Source organism: Ahaetulla prasina, chromosome 3 (genome assembly GCF_028640845.1).
Source record: "Ahaetulla prasina isolate Xishuangbanna chromosome 3, ASM2864084v1, whole genome shotgun sequence".
NCBI classification, from domain to species: domain Eukaryota; kingdom Metazoa; phylum Chordata; class Lepidosauria; order Squamata; family Colubridae; genus Ahaetulla; species Ahaetulla prasina.
The window spans coordinates 223,302,679-223,322,510 of NC_080541.1; the positions used below are offsets into that span (position 1 = coordinate 223,302,679).

Below are 19,832 nucleotides of genomic sequence, written 5' to 3' on the forward strand. Positions count from 1 at the left end.
ACTGATGTCTCCTTATCCTTCAGACTCAAAGTTAGTTTGTCCATTTCTGCGCAATTCATAATCTTTTGTACAATAAGTCTCTCTGTGGGCACACATGGCTGTTTCCAACATTGAGCGAAGGCCATCCTAGCAGCAGTTAATATATGTAGTATTAAATATTTTATACTCTTCACGTATTTTTTTTTAAAGATCCCCAATAAAAAAAGTTCGGGTTCTAGATCCAATTGTTCATTCGTGATTTCTTGTAGCCACTTTTTAATTTTTAACCAATATTTACGTGCTTCGGGGCAAGACCACCACATATGGTAATATGTTCCCTCTTTATTTTTACATTTCCAGCATATGGGAGACATTTTGGGATACATTTTCGCTAATCTCGAAGGGGGCAGGTGCCACCTATAGAACATTTTATATGCATTTTCTTTAACTTTCCTAATTTTAATTGCCTTGTAAGTACCTTTTTAACTTTTTATCAATGGGAGCAGGAGAAGGGCCCTCTTTGAATAACTGCATTCAGTGAGAAGGAGTGCCTTTGATTGAGGTTGATTAATGTTTTTTATTGCTTTGAAGTAAGAAGCGAGAATCCGGATTCTGATAAGAACTGTTCGAGGCTGCCAGAGATCAGAACTGCCTGGAAAGTTAAACTAAAATAACCTGAAAGCTCATTATAATGTGGGAAACCCATCCCTGAATTTTCAGCTCATTAACAAGATCATGCTAAGAATATTATGGGATGATATGATCTGTCACATGGAATATATATATAGTGGGCATGTTCTATAAATGCTTGATAATCCAATTTATATGATAGCCAATTGAAGAACACATTCCAAAGCCAATATGTTTGAACAGTACTTTCTCCACTTAATAAGGGTCTTCTCACCTTGTACCTGTGGGAGATCTACATTAAGGTCTTAAAAGAGATTAATCTAACTGTCCAGTTTGGATCCTAATTAGCAAAGGGCACATCGGGCTAAGAACCTTCTCGTGATTTATGGCTTACATTTTTACATTGCAATCTGCCCAGAGTTGCTGTATCAGTGATGGTGGCATACAAATTAAATAAACAAACAAAAGTATTGGAGATGGAAGTATTCAGCTGGTTTGGACTGGTTCGGGCGAACCGGTTGTGGCGACTTGTGGGTTGCGGCACTATGCCGTCCTATTTAGTCACATTTTCTAAGCCAGGGGTCTCCAACCTTGGCCACTTTAAGACTTGTGGACTTCGACTCCCAGAATTCCTCAGCTGGATGTGTCTGTTTCTTTTTCTCTTACCCTCCAAAGTGGAGAGATTGCAGAGGAAGGGATTATAAGAGAGTAAGCAAAGCTGGCTGAGGAATTCTGGGAATTGAAGTCCACAAGTCTTAAAGTGGCCAAGGTTGGAGACCCCTGTTCTAAGCCACATGCATTTCGTGCAAGCCGCAGGTGCATTTTCAGGGCGCGGCGAACCGGTGGTAAAATTTTGCGAAACCCACCTCTACTGCAGTCGTTAAGTTAGGGACATGGTGATGAATTGAATCTGGCTTCCTCATTGACTTTGCTTGACAGAAGGTTGCAAAAGAGAACCAGATGACCCCGGGACACGGCAACCGTCATAAATGTGAGTCAAAATCATCTGACTTTTGATCGCTGCAATGGTTGTGCGGAAAATTGTCGTAGATCCCCCCCTTTTTTCCCCAGTCGTAACTTCGAACGGCCACTAAATGAACCGTTGTAAGTCGAGGACTACCTGTCATCGATCCATGGGGCTGCCCCCACTTTGCCTGCTGTTGTGACTCGTCCTCCCTCCTCTCCTCAGCCAGGCCCCTCCCATCTCCAACCGGGCCTTTTATCAGACTCCGAGTCTGATAATGAAGATGAACGGCCTGTCATGCCTCCAGCCCCCGGCCCTGGCCCCATGCCCGGAGACGATTCCAGGAGTGAAAGGACAAGCCCGATAAACCTCACTCGTACAGCGTGCGTTCCTTTGGCTCAGCCGTCAGAGCAGGAAGCCAGCCAGGTGCTGGAATTACTCAGCCCTATTCCCTCTGACCCCTCCCTTTCCCAGAAGCTGCCAGCAGTTCCAGCTGAAGACAATTCATAGTGGGAGGACCCTCGCTTCCAGAGATCTGAGAGGCGACACCAGCAGAAGGAGGGGTGGGGCAGGCCTGGATAAATGCTGAGTCAGGGAGCCACACCCCACAGCCTGTATAAAGGACCTGCTTTTGGCATTCCAACCTTGAGTCAAGCAAAGTCTTATCGAGTTTGCTGATACCGGACCCTATCGCTGAAGTCACAACTTGGACTCCTGCCTGCCCTGATAAACCTTGAAGGGACTTGGCAAGCTGCAGAGGCTTCGTTGCCAAGTTTGTCACGGACTTCCTTGGCTCGTTCGTCGGAGTAGGGGGATGAGACACAACACCTGCTCACCTTGCTGGAGAGGTCTTGCTGCTTGGTGCTGAGGTTTTCAGGCATTTCCCAACAGCGGGTGGAGAGGTTCAAAATGGCCGTGGCGGCCATGTGGGCGGCTTCGGCGTCGTGAGAGTAGTCGAAGCCTGTGGACGAAGACGAAGCGTTCTTCACGTAACTGCTGGAAGGGCTGTGGCTGGGGGAAGTGGAAACCTTTGGAAAAGGTTTGCCTGCAAAAAGGGAGCAAGAGAGGTGGAGAAAGGCATGGGTTCAGCCATTTATAGTCATTTCTCGCTCCCTCGCCTTTCCTGCAGGACTTCCACTCAGCGTGTTAAAAGCGCCCTGCTCTATTTTTCCTACAACAGGAAGCAGGTTTGGTTTAGGGGCGAAGACGCCGGGAAAGAAAGTGGGAGACTGTGAGTTCTAGTCCCGCCTTAGGCATAAAAGCCAGTTGGGTGATTGTGAGTTCTAGTCCCGCCTTAGACAAGGAAGGTGATTGGGTGACTTTGGGCCAATCACCAGGGAACTGTGAGTTCTAGTCCTGCCAGCTGGGTGATTGGGAATTCTAGTCCCGCCTTAGACAAAAAAGTCAGCTGGGTGACTTTGGGCCAAACACCAGGGGATTGTGAGTTCTAATCCCGCTTTAGACAAGAAAGCCAGCTGGGTGACTTTGGGCCAATCACCAGGGGATTGTGAGTTCTAGTTCCACCTTAGGTGAGAAAGCAGGCTGGGTGACTTTGGGCCAATCACCAAGGGATTGTAAGTTCTAGTCCCGCCTTAGACAAGAAAGATGATTGGGTGACTTTTGACCAATCACCAGGGGATTATGAGTTCTAGTCCCGCCTTAGACAAGAAAGATGATTGGGTGACTTTGGGCCAATCACCAGGACACTGTGAGTTCTAGTCCCACCTTAGACAAGAAAATCCACTGGTCTATATTGGTTTAATTGACTGGACCATAAATAAATAACCGCCTCCCCCCATAAATTCATTTCCCCCAATGACCATCCATATCCAGACCCAACTTACATTTAAAGGCTTTAGGTGAGGTTTCGCTAGACTGAATCTTTGGGGCAAGCATGCGTTTGCCAAAAACCTGAGCATCGAAACTTGCATAATCGAAGGTGACTTTGGAGTACTTCTCCAGCTCCTTGGCCAAGTTGGCCCTTGGCGTGGAAGGAACCATGTTGGGCCTGTAACTCCCATACTGAGGCACCTCGAGTTGCTTCACAAAACACATAGGCCTGAAGTGAAGAGAAAGGGAGGGAGGGCATTCGTGTAAGACGTTTGTGATTCTGGGAGAACCCGTGAGAAACAACTTGGCTAACAGGAAATACATGAGTCGTCTTTCCGGTAAGAATATTTGTAGCTCAGGGTTCAAATGAGGGGTCCTTGGTACTTTCTGAGCTTGGTGGTTTTCTTGCAGAGGCTTCATTATCCAACAAGGGCCTCTGGTGGCTCAACAGGCTAATGCAGCCTGTTATTAACAGCAGCTGCTTGCAATTATTGCAGGTTCAAGTCCCACCAGGCCCAAGGTTGACTCAGCCTTCCATCCTTTATAAGGTAGGTAAAATGAGGACCCAGATTGTTGGGGGCAATAAGTTGACTTTGTATATAAATATACAAATAGGATGAAGACTATTGCTTAACACAGTGTAAGCCGCCCTGAGTCTTCGGAGAAGGGCGGGATATAAATGCAAAAAGAAAAAAAAAAGAACTACGAGATATCCTCAGAGCTAGAAGGGAGTGAGATTTGCGGAGAAGAGGAGGAAATGGAGGAAGGAGAGGAGGAGGGAGAGGAGGAAGAGGACTGTGAATTCCTTGGTGCTGTCTGAGCTTGGCTGTTTTCTTGCAGACGTTTCATTACCAAACTAGGTAACATCATCAGTGCTAAACGGACCTTATACCGTATTTTTTGGAGTATAAGACACATTCCCCCCCCCAAAAGAGGGTGAAAATTTGGGTGCGTCTTATACACTGAATGTAGCCCCACCCACCGGCTGGCCCCCACCCTTTGGCCTCTGCCTCCTCCCAACAATTTACTTCCTTGCAGCAAGCAGCCCGTTTCAGCTTCAGCACAGCCTGATTAGGGGTGAAATGCTATCGCTTCAGACTGGATCGCGTGATCCAGTAGTGATGGCGGCGGGTGGCTCAGAGAACCAGTAGCAAAAATCCCTGCCCCCCCCAGCTGAAATGCGCAATCATCAGAGGTTTTTGGTTTTTTTTTACTTTTAAAAGCATTTTTTTCTTCGGCCGAAAAAATGCTTTTAAAAGTAAAAAAAAAGTCTCTGATGAACGTGTGGCTCAGCTGAGATCGTCAGAACCCTTTAAAAACATTTTTTTCTACATTCTCTTCAACTGAAGAGGTTGTAAAAAAAAGCTTTTAAAAGGCTCCTCTAGCGATCCCAGCTGAATTGCCTGACTGCCAGAACCTTTTAAATCATTTTTTAACAACCTCTTTGGCCGAAGAGGTTGTAGAAAAAAATGCTTTTAAAAGGTTCTGGCGATCAGGCAACTCAGCTGGGATCGTCAGAATCCTTTAAAAGCTTTTTTTTCCTCTGGTGATCCCAGCTGAGTTGCCTGATCATCACAGGCTTTTAAAAGCATTTTTTTAACAACCTTTTCGGCCGAAGAGGTTATAGAAAAAATGCTTTTAAAAGTAAAAAAAAAAAAAGGCCCTGCCCACCCAGTCACATTGCCCCTCCCACACCAAGCCACGCCCACAGAACCAGTAGTAACAAATTTTCACCCCTGCTTTGGAGAATAGGTTGACCCCTTCTTCTCTGTGACAACCCCTTAAGTACTGGAAGACTTCTATCGTGTCACTCATAGTCCTTCCCTTTGTTAGACCAGAGCTACCTAGTTCCCTTAATTGTTAATCATATGGCTTAGCCTGAGATGCAGAGATCTTAATCAATGGTACTATGGTTCTAAGTAAAAGGAGTTCTGGAATTAAAATCTTTTCCTTCCTTTGCAATCTAGCCCTGCAGCAGCTACAATAGGTGGCACATGAATGCAGTCTCTAATCAGCCCATCATTTGAAGCGCAGAGAGCAAGTTTATTAACCCATCGGATAATTAATTAGCGTCCCACGTCCAGTCCACCCAGCTGTGAAACGGAGAGGCATGGAGAAATGTTAACACGCCACACAAAATGAAAAATGGGATGGGGGCTCTCTGTCCTTTCCATCTTCATAATGTCAACATAATCAATGTGATTTTGGAGCCTTCTGCACACAGTAAGACGTGGCTTGGGACTCTGTTAAAAACCCTTTGCGCCCGTCAACTTAGAATTAATGGATGCTACAGAAGACATTCCTGCTCCAGCGTGCCCTGATTGGGAATATTACATTTGTTTTAATCGTTCAAAGAAAAATATTTGACAGTCACAGATGGATTAGTGGGAAAGAAGAGTCCTGCCATGTCCCTAAACCAGGGGTCTCCAACCTTGGCAACTTTAAGCCTGGCAGACTTCAACTTTTTTTTTTTTAATTTATATCCCGCCCTTCTCCGAAGACTCAGGGCGGCTTACACTGTGTTAAGCAATAGTCTTCATCCATTTGTATATTATATATACAAAGTCAACTTAACTGCCCCCAACAATCTGGGTCCTAATTTTACTTACCTTATAAAGGATGGAAGGCTGAGTCAACCTTGGGCCTGGTGGGACTTGAACTTGCTGTAATTGCAAGCAGCTGTGTTAATAACAGACAGACTTAGTCTGCTGAGCCACCAGGGGCCCAGAACTTCCTGAATTCCCCAGCCAGCTGTGCACAGAATTCTGGGAGTTGAAGTTCACAGGTCTTAAAGTGGCCAAGATTGAACAGACATGCCCTAAACCCGGGGGCCTCCAATCTTGGCAACTTTAAGTCTGACGGACATCAACTTCCAGAATTCCACAGCCTGCAACTCCCAGAATTCTGGGAGTTGAAGTCCTCTAGGCTTAAAGTTGCCAAGGTTGGAGCCCCTTGCCCTAAGCTGTAACTGGTTTTTTTTTTTGAGCAAAAGCAGAAAGAGAGTTTAGGCTCCAGTTGGCTGGATTTACCTGAGGATCCGATCTGAATTTGAGTGATTTTTCGAAGGGTCGCTGGATGCAGGCTGTTGCTTCTCATGAGTTTTGGCTAATTTTTCAGCAGCTGCAATGGGACAGCCAGATAAGCTATCGGAAGAAAGCAAAGAAGAAGCAGAAAGAAAGAAAAAAAAAAAGAACAGGGAAGAGGAATGCAGGGATTAAATGAAATAAACACAATAAAATAAAATAGAACCGTTATAAGAAGGTGTGCAAACGCCCTGGAGATTTCAAAACATTTTATGAAGAAAAGAGGTTCGCACAAGGACATCAACAATATTGTAAATCCTGCAAGATACATTGGGGGGAAAAATTATTCTAGTTAAGAATAAAACCAGCATAGAATGCTTGAACTATTGGACACAGAAACTAGACAGAAAATTTAGTCACTGCAAAGAAAGGACAATTTTGACTTTTGGTTTTTGTTTTGATAATTTCTCGCATCCTTTCTGAGTGGTGACATAATCCCTGCTTCTAAAAATGCAGTACAGGTAGTCCTTGACATATAACAGTTCATTTAGTGACTGTTCGAAGAGACAACATCACTGGAAAAAGTGACTTATGACCATTTTTTCACAGGTATGGCCATTGATGTATGCTTGGCAACTGACTCGTACTTATGACGGTTGCAGTGTCGGGATCCCCTTTTGCGACCTTCTGACAAGCAAAGTCCACAGGGAAGTCAGATTCACTTAACCCAGCTGCAGTGATTTCCTTAAAAGCGGTGGCCAGAAAAATGGCTTGTAAAATTTGATAAAATTCAACTAATAGATGTCTCGCAACGGGAATTCGGGGCTAAATTGTGAACATAAATCACGGATTATCTGTACTATAGCAGGGGCCTCCAACCTTGGCAACTTTAAGACTTGGGAGTCTTGGGGCAACCCCTGGGAGTTGAAGTCCACAAATCTTAAAGTTGCCAAGGTTGGAGACCCCTGTACTATAGGACTGTTAGAGAGTTCTTGATTTACAACCATTCATTTAGTGACCATTGGAAGTTACAACACCACTGAAAAAAAGTGACCTTCTACTTATGACTGTAGCAGCATCCCCATGGTCACATGATCAAAATTCACATTTACAACGGTACATCCCGAGGTCATGCATGACTGCATTCTAACCACTGTGCCACCACAGCTATGTAATTCCTTCTTTGTTTTGTCACTACCTAAGTGCAAGAAATTGTCGTGTCCCACTCCTCCTCTGACAGCCGGGTCTGGGAAGTCTGTATCAAGCGTGGCCACGAAGCCTCTGCAGCTTTGCCAAATTCCTGTCAGAGTTCTCAGGGCAGGCAGGAATCCAAGGGGTGACTTCAGCAACCAGATGAGACTTTGCCTGACTCAAGGAATGACAAAAAGCAGATCCTTTATATAGGCCATGGGGTGTGGCTCCATGACTCAGTACTTATCCAGGCCTGCCCCTCCTTTCCTTTTGCTGACGTCGCCACTCCATTCTCCGGAAGCGGGGATCTGTCCATTGTGTCTTTTCGTCCTCCTGCTCAGCTGCCGGCAATTCTAGCTCGTGGCTGGCTTCGTGCTCACACGCTGTAGGAAGGTTTGTTTGCTCAGTCTGTCCGGGCATGGTGCCAGGGCTGGGGGCTGGAGGCATGTCAGGCCATTCTTCTTCACTATCAGTCTCTGGCTGAGATAGCAGGAGATGGGAGGGGCCCGGCTGCGGAGAGGAGGGCGGGCGAGGCACAACAGAAATAGGGACGTGGTGGCTCAGGGCTAAGATGCTGAGCTTGTCGATTGAAAGGTCGGCACTTCCGCAGTTCGAATCCCTAGTGCTGCCATGTAATGGGGTGAGCTCCCGTGACTTGTCCCAGCTTCTGCCAACCTAGCAGTTCAAAAGCACGTAAAAAAATGCAAGTAGGAAAAATAGGGACCATCTTTGGTGGGAAGGGAACAGCGTTCCGTGTGCCTTTGGCGTTGAGTCATGCCGACCACATGACCGCGGAAACATCTTCGGACAGCGCTGGCTCTTCGGTTTTGAAACGGAGATGAGCACCGCCCCCTAGAGTCTGGAACAACTAGCACATATGCTATTTAAGTGCAAGAATGTCAAACTTTTATCCATAAGACCGTGATGCGAAACTATGGCACGCATGCTCAAAGTGGAACACAGAGCCATGTCTCCGGGCACGCGCAGCTTCACCCATTCCTCTTCCAGGCTTCTGGCGATGATCAGCAGGCCTTTGTGCGTGCGGCAGTGCTGGAACCCGGACGAGCTGGTCTGTGAGCCGGGAATGGGGCTTCCTCGAACTTTGGAATTGGGAGTGTCCAGAAGAAGGACCAATGGGTAATTCTCCCTTTTACAGCATCATCGGTCTCTGGGCAGAATCTCCCTTAACATCACCCACTGGAGGAGAGAGTTCCGTGCACAGAAGACGCGCAAGTTCAGGCCAAGATCCCTCCTCCCACTTTCTTTGCTTCTCTCTCTCCGCAGAACTGTCTCGCCTCCTTCAGGTGAAGTCCCAAAGGACTCTGCCTGGAGACGGATGACGCTCATGCAGGGAGAATTCTCATTGGTGCTGGCCCTCATTCTGGCCCCTCCCATCTCAAAAGTCCGAGATCAACACTTCCTCCCCCCAATGCAGAACTGTGGATTCCTCCTCTTCGGCTGGAAGCATCTGGGCAGACACACATTTGCGTGAGCATGTGTGCTGTGGACATGTGGGCGGCTGTTGTGGTCTGCCAGCAATCTGCGGATCTGGCAACAAAGTCAGACAGTGAGGAGGCTGGAGAGGACAATCGGTCAGTTCTGGAGTCAGGGGAAGGCCCGGATGTGGGCTCTGCATCGGAGGCAGAGATGGGGCCAGGGCCATCTGGGAGCGATGCGCAGACTCCGGAGCTTCCAGGGGCGGACAGCAGAAAGGCAGAGGAACAGGAGGAGCCTCTTCCTAGTGCACGCAAGCGAAGAACTGCCAGAAGACAAGAGCAGCTGAAGAAAAAAGGACAACTCAGGAGTAAGGCCAGGAGATGATTGGCTCCTCCCATAAGGCTTAAAAGAGCAGCAATGAGCCGTTGGGTTCTTTGTAGAAAAGCAACGTTGATTCCCGTGCTTCTTGTCAGCATCTCTTGAACTTTGTGGGGTTTTTGCCAAGAAAAGCCTTTGGCAGGTTGCCAAAGACATCAAAGGTTGGTGATAAGGCCGACAGGACAGGTTATTAAGAATTTTGTTTTGGACGAAGCTGAGGATGAATGAATTCTCAGCTGCTTTAATAAAATAAGTTTGTTGAGGACTGAATTGTGTTTAGTAATCACTACTTGGGCCTTGGTCACAACAGCGGCCAGCTGATCGGCATGTGCGCATGTGCAGCAGTAACTGGAAGACTTGCTGGCAGAAACCGGAAGTACTTTATCCGGCGCGCGCATGCCCCCTGGGCAGTTCCTCTTCCTGGCTGCGGCCCTGACACACATGAATTGTTCCCTTTTTGGTGCTTGGTGCCGAAAAGATTCGCCATATAAGACTTCCTAAAAGCTCTTTTTTCCAGAGATATAGGTAATCCTCGACTTACAACAGTTCATTTAGTGACTGTTCAAAGTTACAATGGCCCTGGAAAAAGTGAATTATGACCAGTTTTCACACTTTAGGACCATTGCAACATCCCTGATCAAAATTCAGGCAGTTGGCAATGGACTCGTATCTATGACGGTCATAGTGTCCCAGGGGGGGTCACGTGATCAACTTTTGTGACCTTCTGACAAGCAAGAGTCAATGGGGATTCACTTAACGACCGTGTTACTAATTTAACAAGTGCCGTGATTCAGTTAACAACCATGACAAGAGGGTCCGAAAGCGGGGTGAACTCGCTTAACAAATGTTTCACTTAGTAACAGAGGTTTTGGGCTCAGTGGTGATCGTAAGTCAAGGACTACCTGTAATTTTGTGTGTGTTCGTGCAAATTAATGCAACACAGACAAGACAAAAATGCAAGAGAATTTCTGATGCCACTCTGTTTCCAGTCCTTTTCTGAGTTTTCCTTCCTCCTGTTCAATTGCTGTCCCAATTAGCTAATCATGTTTGTTAAATATACAGCTGCTTCATCCATTATTTCAAATTCCTCGGATAGGGCAGGAAAAATAAATAAATCACATACCTTCGGTGAGTATTGCGGTTGCTATTTACATGGCCCTGTCCGGTGCATCCAGGTGTTGGGCATTTTAATACATTCTCGTGCATGGCCAGGACTTGAGAATGAAGAAGAAAACGATGAGAAAGGTGAGCATCATAGCAATAATAAAAGAAGTAGCAGAATAACAGAGTTGGAAGGGACTTTGGAGGTCTTCTAGTCCAACCTCCTGCTCCAGCAGGAAACCCTATACCAGGGGTGTCAAACTGAAGGGCCAGGGGCCGGATCTGGCCCATGGGGTGCTTAGATCTGGCCCGTGGAGCCGCCCTGGAAACAGAGAAGGACTGGCCCATGGTGCCTCTGCCAGTGAAAACAGAGCTCGGGAGGGCCATGCGAGGCTCTCCCAGATTCCGTTTTCGGCCACAACGGCCTCCTGCAGCCGGCTGCCAGGGAAAATGTAGCTCAGGAGTGGCATTTGTGGCCCTTCCAGACTCCATTTTTGGCCGCAACGGCCTCCTGCAGCTGACTGCCAGGGAAAACGGAGCTTGGGAGGGCCATGCGAGGCCCTCCAAGACTCTGTTTTCAGCTGTGACGGCCTCCTGCAGTCCTCTGCCAGGGAAAACGTAGCTCGGGAGGGCCATGCGCAGCCATCCCAGACTCCATTTTTGGCCGCGACGGCCTCCTGCAGCCATCTGCCAGAGAAAACGTAGCTCGGGAGGGCCATGCGAGGCCCTCCAAGACTCTGTTTTCAGCTGTGACGGCCTCCTGCAGTCCTCTGCCAGGGAAAACGTAGCTCAAGAGGGCCATGCGCAGCCATCCCAGACTCCATTTTTGGCCGCGACAGCCTCCTGCAGCCATCTGCCAGAGAAAACGTAGCTCGAGAGGGCCATGCGCGGTCATCCCAGACTCCGCTTTCAGCCGCGACGGCCTCCTGCAGCCCCCTGCCAGGGAAAATGGAGCTCCACTTTCCCTGGCAGACGGAGGCCGTCGTGGCCGAAAATGGAGCTCAGGAACCTGTTTTTGCTGGCACAGGCCACCACAGGCGCCCTCCCACCCGACAAGAGTGACACCAAGCTAGCCATGCCCACTCCGGCCCCTCGAGGTCAAATACTACCCTGATGCAGCCCCCAATGAAATCGAGTTTGACACCCCTGTCCTATACCATTCCAGACAAATGGTTCTCCCATCTCTTTTTGAAAACCTCCAGTGATGGAGCACCCACAACTTCTGAAGGCAAGACACCCACTCCTCTGCCAAAAAAACCCCCGAGAGAAAGGAACATTAGTTATTTATTTCCTCACGGGTAAATGAAAAACAAAAATAAGTGCAAGAGTGCTATTCTTTTTTCTTTACTTCCAAGGTGATTTTCACAAAAGGCAGCGAGGTGAAAAATATGTATGTTGGTTTTAAAGAATCCGAGGTTTGAGATAGGTAGTGTTGTGACTCGTCCTCCCTTCTCTCCTCAGCCGGGCCCCTCCCATCTCCAACCGGGCCTGTTATCAGACTCCGAGTCTGATAATGAAGATGAACGGCTTGTCATGCCTCCAGCCCCCGGCCCTGGCCCCAAGCCCAGAGAAGATTCCAGGAGTGAAAGGACAAGCCTGATAAACCTCACTCATACAGCATGTGTTACTTTGGCTCAGCCTTCAGAGGAAGCCAGCCAGGTGCTGGAATTAGTGACAGCAGATCCAGCTGAAGACAATTCAAGTGGGAGGATCCTCGCTTCCGGAGATCTGAGAGACGACGCCAGCAGAAGGAGGGGTGGGGCAGGCCTGGATAAATGCTGAGTCATGGAGCCACACCCCACATACTATATAAAGGACCCGCTTTTGGCATTCCAACCTTGAGTCAAGCAAAGTCTTAGCTAGTTTGCTGATATCGGACTCTATCGCTGAAGTCACAACTTGGACTCCTGCCTGCCCTGATAAATCTCGAAGGAACTTGACAAGTTGCAAAGGCTTCGTTGCCAAGTCTGTTACCGACTTCCTTGACTCGTGCGTCGGAGTGGGAGTGGGACATGACAGGTAGATGGAAAGCCAATGCCTTGAACCAGGTGTGAACCAGTGTGAACCAGGTGTGCATCCATTGGGACTTCGGCACTGGATTATAAGTACCTTTCGTGGAGTCCAACATGACTTCGAACTGTCGCTAAGTGACTGGTCATAAGTTAAGGACTACCTATGCCTAGTTGTTAAGGATATAGCCTTTGAACCTGCAATTTCTAGATTAACTTTTCAGTTGGCTTCTTATTGGATCAATAAGAATGCATTTCCCACAGCACCTGAAGATCAGGCAAAAAAATAATGGATGGAAACTGATCAAGGAGAGATTCAACCTAGAACAGGGGTCTGCAAACGTGGCTCTTTTAAGACTTGTGGACTTCAACTCCCAGAATTCCTCAGCCAGCACAGCTGGCTGAGGAACTCTGGGAGTTGCAGTCCACAAGTCTTAAAAGAGCCACGTTTGCAGACCCCTGACTTAGAAGGAAGGAGGAATTTTCTGACAGTGAGAACAATCAAGCAATGGAACTGAAGCTGCCTTCAGGTATTGTAGGAGCTTCATCACTGGAGGCTTTCATGAAGAGACTGGAAGGTCATTTGTCAGAAATGATGTAGGGTCTCCTGCTTGGATGGAGTGGGATGTTGGACTAGATGATCTACAAGGTCCCTTCCAACTCTGTTATTCTGTTATTATTCTATTATTCAGAAATTGTGGGAGCTTCATCCCTGGAAGCTTTCCAGAGGAGATCGGAATGCCATCTGTCAAAAATGGTGTAGGGTCTCCTGCTTGGGCGGTGGTTGGGCTAGATGACCTACAAGGTCCCTTCCAACTCTGTTATTCTATTTTTATTTATAAAAAATAGATAGATAGATAGATGATAGATAGATAGATAGATAGATAGATAGATAGATAGATAGATAGATGACGGATGACTGATGATAGATATAGATGATAACTGATAGATGGATGGAGGGATGACAGATGATAGAGGGAGAAATGATAGATATGAGAAGATAGAGGGAGAGAGGATGAGATGATAGATAGATAGATAGATAGATAGATAGATAGATAGATAGATAGATAGATAGATAGATAGACAGACAAATAGATGACAGATGATAAATAAATGACAAATGATGGATGGATGGAGGGAGGGAGGGAGGGATGATAGATGATAGAATGAGAAATAATAGATACGAGAAGATGATAGAGGGAGAGAGGATGAATTGATAGAAAGATAGATAGATAGACGGATAGACGGATAGATAGATAGGTAGGCAGGCAAGGATAGAGATAAGATAGATGATAGAGAGAGAAGATGAGATGATAGCTAGATAGATACAAAAATAGATATTAGATAGATGATAGAGGGAGAAATGATAGATATGAGAAGAGATGATAGAGAGAGAGGATGAGATGATATAGATAGATGACAGATAGATAGATAGATAGATAGATAGATAGATAGATAGATAGATAGATAGATGATTGATGGATGATAAAAGATAGATGATAAATGGATGGATGATAGATGATAGAGGGAGGAATGATAGTTATGAGAAGAGATGATAGAAAGAGGATGAGATGATAGATAGATAGATAGATAGATAGATAGATAGATAGATAGATATAGATAGATAGACAGACAGACAGACAGACAGACAAATAGATGACAGATGGATGACTGAAGATAGATAAATGACAAATGATGAATGGATGGATGGATGGAGGGAGGGATGATAGATGATAGAATGAGAAATAATAGATACGAGAAGATAGAGGGAGAGAGGATGAATAGATAGATAGATAGATAGATAGATAGATAGATAGATAGATAGATAGACAGATAGATAGATAGACGGATAGATAGATAGACGGATAGATAGCTAGGCTGGCAGGCAAGAACAGAGATAAGATAGATGATAGAGAGAGAGGATGAGATGATAGCTAGATCGATACATAGATATTAGATAAATGATTGATGATAGAGGGAGAAATGATAGATATGAGAAGAGATGATAGAGAGAGGATGAGGTAATATAGATAGATGACGGATAGATAGATGATAGATAGATAGATTGATGGATGATAAATGATAGATGATAAATGATGGATGGATGATAATAATGGAGGGAGAAATGATAGATATGAGAAGAGATGATAGAGAGAGAGGATGAAATGATAAATAGATAGATAGGTTGATTGATAGATAGATAGATAGAATAGACAGACAAAGAAGTCATCCAGTTCTCTTCCTGCAATGAAGCCAGATTTGTTCTCTGGTTCAAGGGATTGGCTTTCCATATATTTATTTCAAATGTCTGATTCTTTAATACAAACATACATATTCTAATCTCACCGCCTTTTGCGAAGATAACCTTGAAAATAAAGAAAAACGTCTTTCAAAAGAACAGCACTTGACCTTATTTTTGTTTTTCATTTACCCGTGAGGAAATAAACGGCCAATGTTCTTTCTCTCTCTCCCCCTCTCTTTTGTGGCTCTGCAGCCTTTGAAATGAACCGATATGACAGATTGTTTTGTTATTGTTATTTTTTTTCATAAGCTCACACCTTCTTTCTTGAGAATGATAAAAAGAAATTATTTTAGACTCAGAAATAGCAAATATTTCCCCTTTGGTGAGAAAAAGGTAAAATGAAACTCTTCCGTTCCACACTGTCTTATTAAAATTTAAAATCTCCCAGCACTGGCCTATTCAACTTTCTCTCCAAATAGGTTGAGATGAAGAAAAATATTGCTTTTTTTGGTCCTTCTTCTTCTTCTGTTGCATTTTATAGGCCTCAGTACAGATGAAGTTGCTGATTTATCCCAAGGCAAGAGCCTATTGAGGTTGGGCGGCTGAAATAAATTTCAATAAGCAATAAAATATATAAATTGAGGATACCCCGGACGTTTTTGCTAGAGGATTCTTCATCCAGGCTCAGTAATGAGCCTCTGCTATCCCCCATTCACCCTTTTATGAGGAAAATCCTCATTTTTTCTAAAAGTAGGCCTTAGACCAGGGGTCTGCAAACTTGGCTCTTTTAAGACTTGTGGACTTCAACTCCCAGAGTTCCTCAGCCAGCTGGCTGAGGAACTCTGGGAGTTGAAGTCCACAAGTCTTAAAAGAGCCAAGTTTGCAGACCCCTGGCCTAGACTCACATTCTATCCATCTAGCACAGATAGTCCTCAATTTATAACCGTTCATTTAGTGACCATTCAAAGTTACAATGGCACTGGGAAAAAACCAGCTTATGGTTATTTTTGACATTTATGAACTTCGAAGCATTGAAAAATTTTAGCAACCGGCTCTGTGCCCGGTTGCTGGGTGGGCGTGGCCATGGGGGCGTGGCCTAGTCAGCTTCCTGCGTCACAGCAGAGGGGGTGGGGAAGGGATTTTTGCCCTCCCTAGGCTCCGGAGGCTTTCCCTGAGCCTCCAGGAGGGTAAAAACAGCCTCCCCCAGGCTCTGTAGGCCTTCCAAAGGCCCTCTGGAGGCCAGAAACGGGTCAGTTTCCGGGCTTCCAGGCCCGTTTTTCACCCTCCCAGAGCCTTTACGCAGGTGCTGCACTTACCTGGCATCCAAAATGGGCTGCGTGGAGACTCCTGGGAGGGATGGGGAAGGGTGGGTGGGTGGGGTCAGCCAGTCCTTGCAATTACCGGTTTGGCGAACCAGATTAAAATTAACATCCGGTTCTCCCGAACCGGTCCGAACCGGCTGAATCCCACCCCGGATTCCCCACACAATCAAAATTCAGGCACTTGGCAACTAATTGACTCATATTCATGAAGGCTGCAGTGTCCCAGGGTCATGTGATCACCTGACAAACAAAGTCAATGGGGAAGCCAGATTCACTTAACAACCGGGCTTAAGAACCGCAACGATTCACTTAACAACCGTAGCAAGAAACGACATAAAATGGGGCAAAATTCATTTGTCTTGCTTAGCAAGAGAAATTTTGAGCTCAGCTGTGGTCAAGGGCCGCGGTGTGGCTCAGGCTGTAAGAAGCCTGTTATTAAAACACAGCTGCCTACAATTACTGCAGGTTCTAGTCCCACCAGGCCCAAGGTTGACTCAGCCTTCCCTCCTTTATAAGGTAGGTAAAATGAGGACCCAGATTGTTGGGGGGGCAATAAGTTGACTTTGTAAATATACAAATAGAATGAGACTATTGCCTTACACACTGTAAGCCGCCCTGAGTCTTCGGAGAAGGGCGGGATATAAATGTAAATTTTAAAAAAAAAGGGCTACCTGTATATACTTTAATCTCACAATCTTCTCTGAGGATCAGCTTGGAAGAAAATAAATCAAATGACAAGGGCTCCTCAATTTACACTGAAAAAAAATGACTTACAACTGGTCCTTGCACTTACAATCATTGTAGCATTCCCACAATCACATGACCAGAACTGAAGTGTTTCTCAAATCGGCATGTACAGGTAAGTCCACAACTTACCACTGTTCATTTAGTGACTCTTTGAAGTTACAACGTCGCTGAAAAATGTGACTTATGACCAATTTTTCACACTTACAACCGTTTGGAGCATCCCCATGGCCACATGATTTACATTCAGATGCTTGACAAGGGGTTCATGTTTATGACGGTTGCAGCATCCTGGGAGGCGGAGTGGGAGCTCACATGACCCCCTTTTGCGACCTTCTGACCAGCAAAGTTGACGGGGAAGCCAGATTCACTTAACAACCGTGTTGCTCATTTAACAACTGCGGCGATTCACTTAACAAATGTGGCAAGAAAAGTTGTAAAATGGACATAACCAACTCACATAACAAATTTCTCACCGAGCAACATTACTTCTGGGCTCAATTGTGGTAAGTCGAGGACCACCTGTGCTTATAACATCTTCAGTGTCCCGGGGTCATGTGATTTCCTTTTGGTGGCCTTCCCAACCGGCTTCCAAGAAGCTGAGTCAATAGGGGAAGCGGATCCATTGAAGGATCGTGTGATTCACTTAAGAACTGCAGTGATTCACTTAACAACCGCGGCAAAAAACAAACAAACCCTTGGCCACTAGATCAGGGCTCTCCAACCGTGACAACTTTAAGACTTGTGGACTTCGACCCCCAGAATTCCTCAGCCAGCGAAGCTTTCTGGGAGCAAAGAATTCTGGGAGTTGAAGTCCACCAGTCTTAAAGTTGCCAAGGTTGGAGACCCCTGCACTAGATGAATGGTTGCACTTTGAGGATTTATCTTGCAAACAGCTGTTTCATAAGAAGTCCGCTAACGGTTACTGCCACCTCGTGGATTTTAAGACGCACTTACTCTCCGGTGGAATCCTGTCTTTGTGCGGGCAACCAGACAAGCTGCGATGGTGAGGATAGAGTCCTGTGACATGACCGGTGCCATCACAGCCTGGAGTGGGACATTTGATTTCACGCTTCTCGGGTCTTGAAGAATCTAGAAAATGAAGGAAGAGGGTGTATAAAGGACCTTACGATAAGATTTAGACAGGCAGGGCTGATCCAAGAAACCTGTCCAGTCATCTGCAATCATTTTTTTGCCTGAACAAAAGGAGGGAGGGAGGGAGGGAGAGAGAGAGAGGGAGGGAGGGAAAGGGGGGAGAGAGGGAGGGAGACAGAGAGAGAGAGAGGGAGGGAGGGAAAGAGAGAGAGGGAGAGAGGGAGGGAGGGTGACAGACAGAGACAGAGGGAGGGAGGGAGAGAGAGGGAGGGAGGGAGGAAGAAAGAGAGGGAGGGTGACAGACAGAGAGGAGAGATGGAGAGAGAGGGAGGAGGGAGAGAGGAGAGAGAGGAGGTGACAGACAGAGACAGAGGGAGGAGGGAGGAGGAGGAAAGAGAGGGAGGAGAGAGAGAGGAGGTGACAGACAGAGAGAGAGAGGAGAGAGGGAGGGAGAGAGAGAGGAGGAGGGAGGAAAGAGAGGAGGAGGAAAGGGGAGAGAGGAGGGACAGACAGAGACAGAGGGAGGAGGGAGGAGGGAGGAGAGAGGAGGGAGGGAGAGAGAGGAGAGGGAGGGTGACAGACAGAGAGGAGAGATGGAGAGAGAGGGAGGGAGAGAGAAAGGGAGGAGGGAGAGGAGGAGGGAGAGAAAGAGAAACAGAGGCAGGGAGGGAGGAGGAGGAAGAGAGAGAGAGGAGGGAGAGAGGGAGGGAGAGAGAAAGAGAGAGAGGGAGGGTGACAGACAGAGAGAGGGAGAGATGGAGAGAGAGAGGGAGGGAGGGAAAGAGAGAGAGGGAGGGTGACAGAGAGGGAGAGATGGAGAGAGGGAGGGGGGAGAGAGAGAGGAGGGAGAATTTGGTCTAATGGTAAAGGTACGGAGCTAGAAAGCGAGAGACTGTGAGTTCTAGTCCTGCCTTAGGCATGAAAGGCAAATGGATGACTTTGGATCAATCATCAGGAAACTGTGAGTTCTAGTCCTGCCTTAGGTGTGAAAGCTGCGTGGCTGACTTTTGGCCAGTCACTAGGAGATTGTGAATTCTAATCCGGTTTTAGGGATGAAACCTAATTGTATGACTTTGGGAAAAAAGTCAGCAGGAGATGGTAGAGTTCTAGACCCACCTTAGCTGTGAAAGGCATCTGAGTGACTGTGGACCAGTCATTCTCGCTCATCCCAGCCCACCTCACAGGGTGGTTGTTGCAGGGGAAATAGGAGAGGAAGGTGTGTTGGATATGTTCATTTGCTTTGAGTTATTTGTAAAAATAATAAAGGTGGGATATAAATGGATGGATAAATGGATGGGTGGGTGGACTGACAGAAGGACGGACAGACAGACAGACAGATAGAGGGGTGGGATTCGGCTGGTTCGGACTGGCACCTTGAACTGGTAGTTACGGCCAGCAACTGGGCCCACACACCCACCCCGGCACTATCCCGTCCTATACTATCACCATGTTTGACACAGCGCGCACATGAGCGAAGCTATCCCGTCCTCTAACATCCTATGGCATCTCAGGACCCCTCCACAAATGGATATCTGCTTTTCTGTCTAACAGACAACAAGTGGTCAAAATTGGCAATGCTTTATCAAATCCTGTTCCTGTCAAGAGTGGCGTTCCTCAAGGCAGCGTTCTTGGACCAACACTCTTTATTCTATACATTAATGATCTTAGCAATGTAATAAAATATAGAAGAGCAGATCTATTATATACTTCTAACATTCAAAACGACCTTGATCATCTAACCACTTGGTCTAAAAATTGGCAACTCCAAATTTCAACCAGCAAATGCTCAGTCTTACATATAGGAAAAAAGAACCCAAAAACTAAGTACACACTAGATGGACATTACCTTACAGATGACCCCCATCCCGTTAAAGACCTTGGAGTTTT

At 46.4% G+C, this 19,832-nt stretch overlaps 1 protein-coding gene across 1 annotated transcript in view; it reads right to left on the reverse strand.

The window, feature by feature from the left end:
• The window catches only part of MYT1 (myelin transcription factor 1), a 196,453-nt gene that overhangs the window by 80,903 nt on the left and 95,718 nt on the right, over positions 1–19,832 (reverse strand). Inside the window, exons 9-13 of the mRNA XM_058176713.1 lie at positions 17,808–17,942; positions 10,556–10,646; positions 6,433–6,546; positions 3,418–3,632; positions 2,410–2,618 (exon numbers count right to left, since the gene is read on the reverse strand). Coding sequence (XP_058032696.1) covers positions 2,410–2,618; positions 3,418–3,632; positions 6,433–6,546; positions 10,556–10,646; positions 17,808–17,942 — 764 coding nt within the window. The remainder of the gene's footprint in view (positions 1–2,409; positions 2,619–3,417; positions 3,633–6,432; positions 6,547–10,555; positions 10,647–17,807; positions 17,943–19,832) is intronic.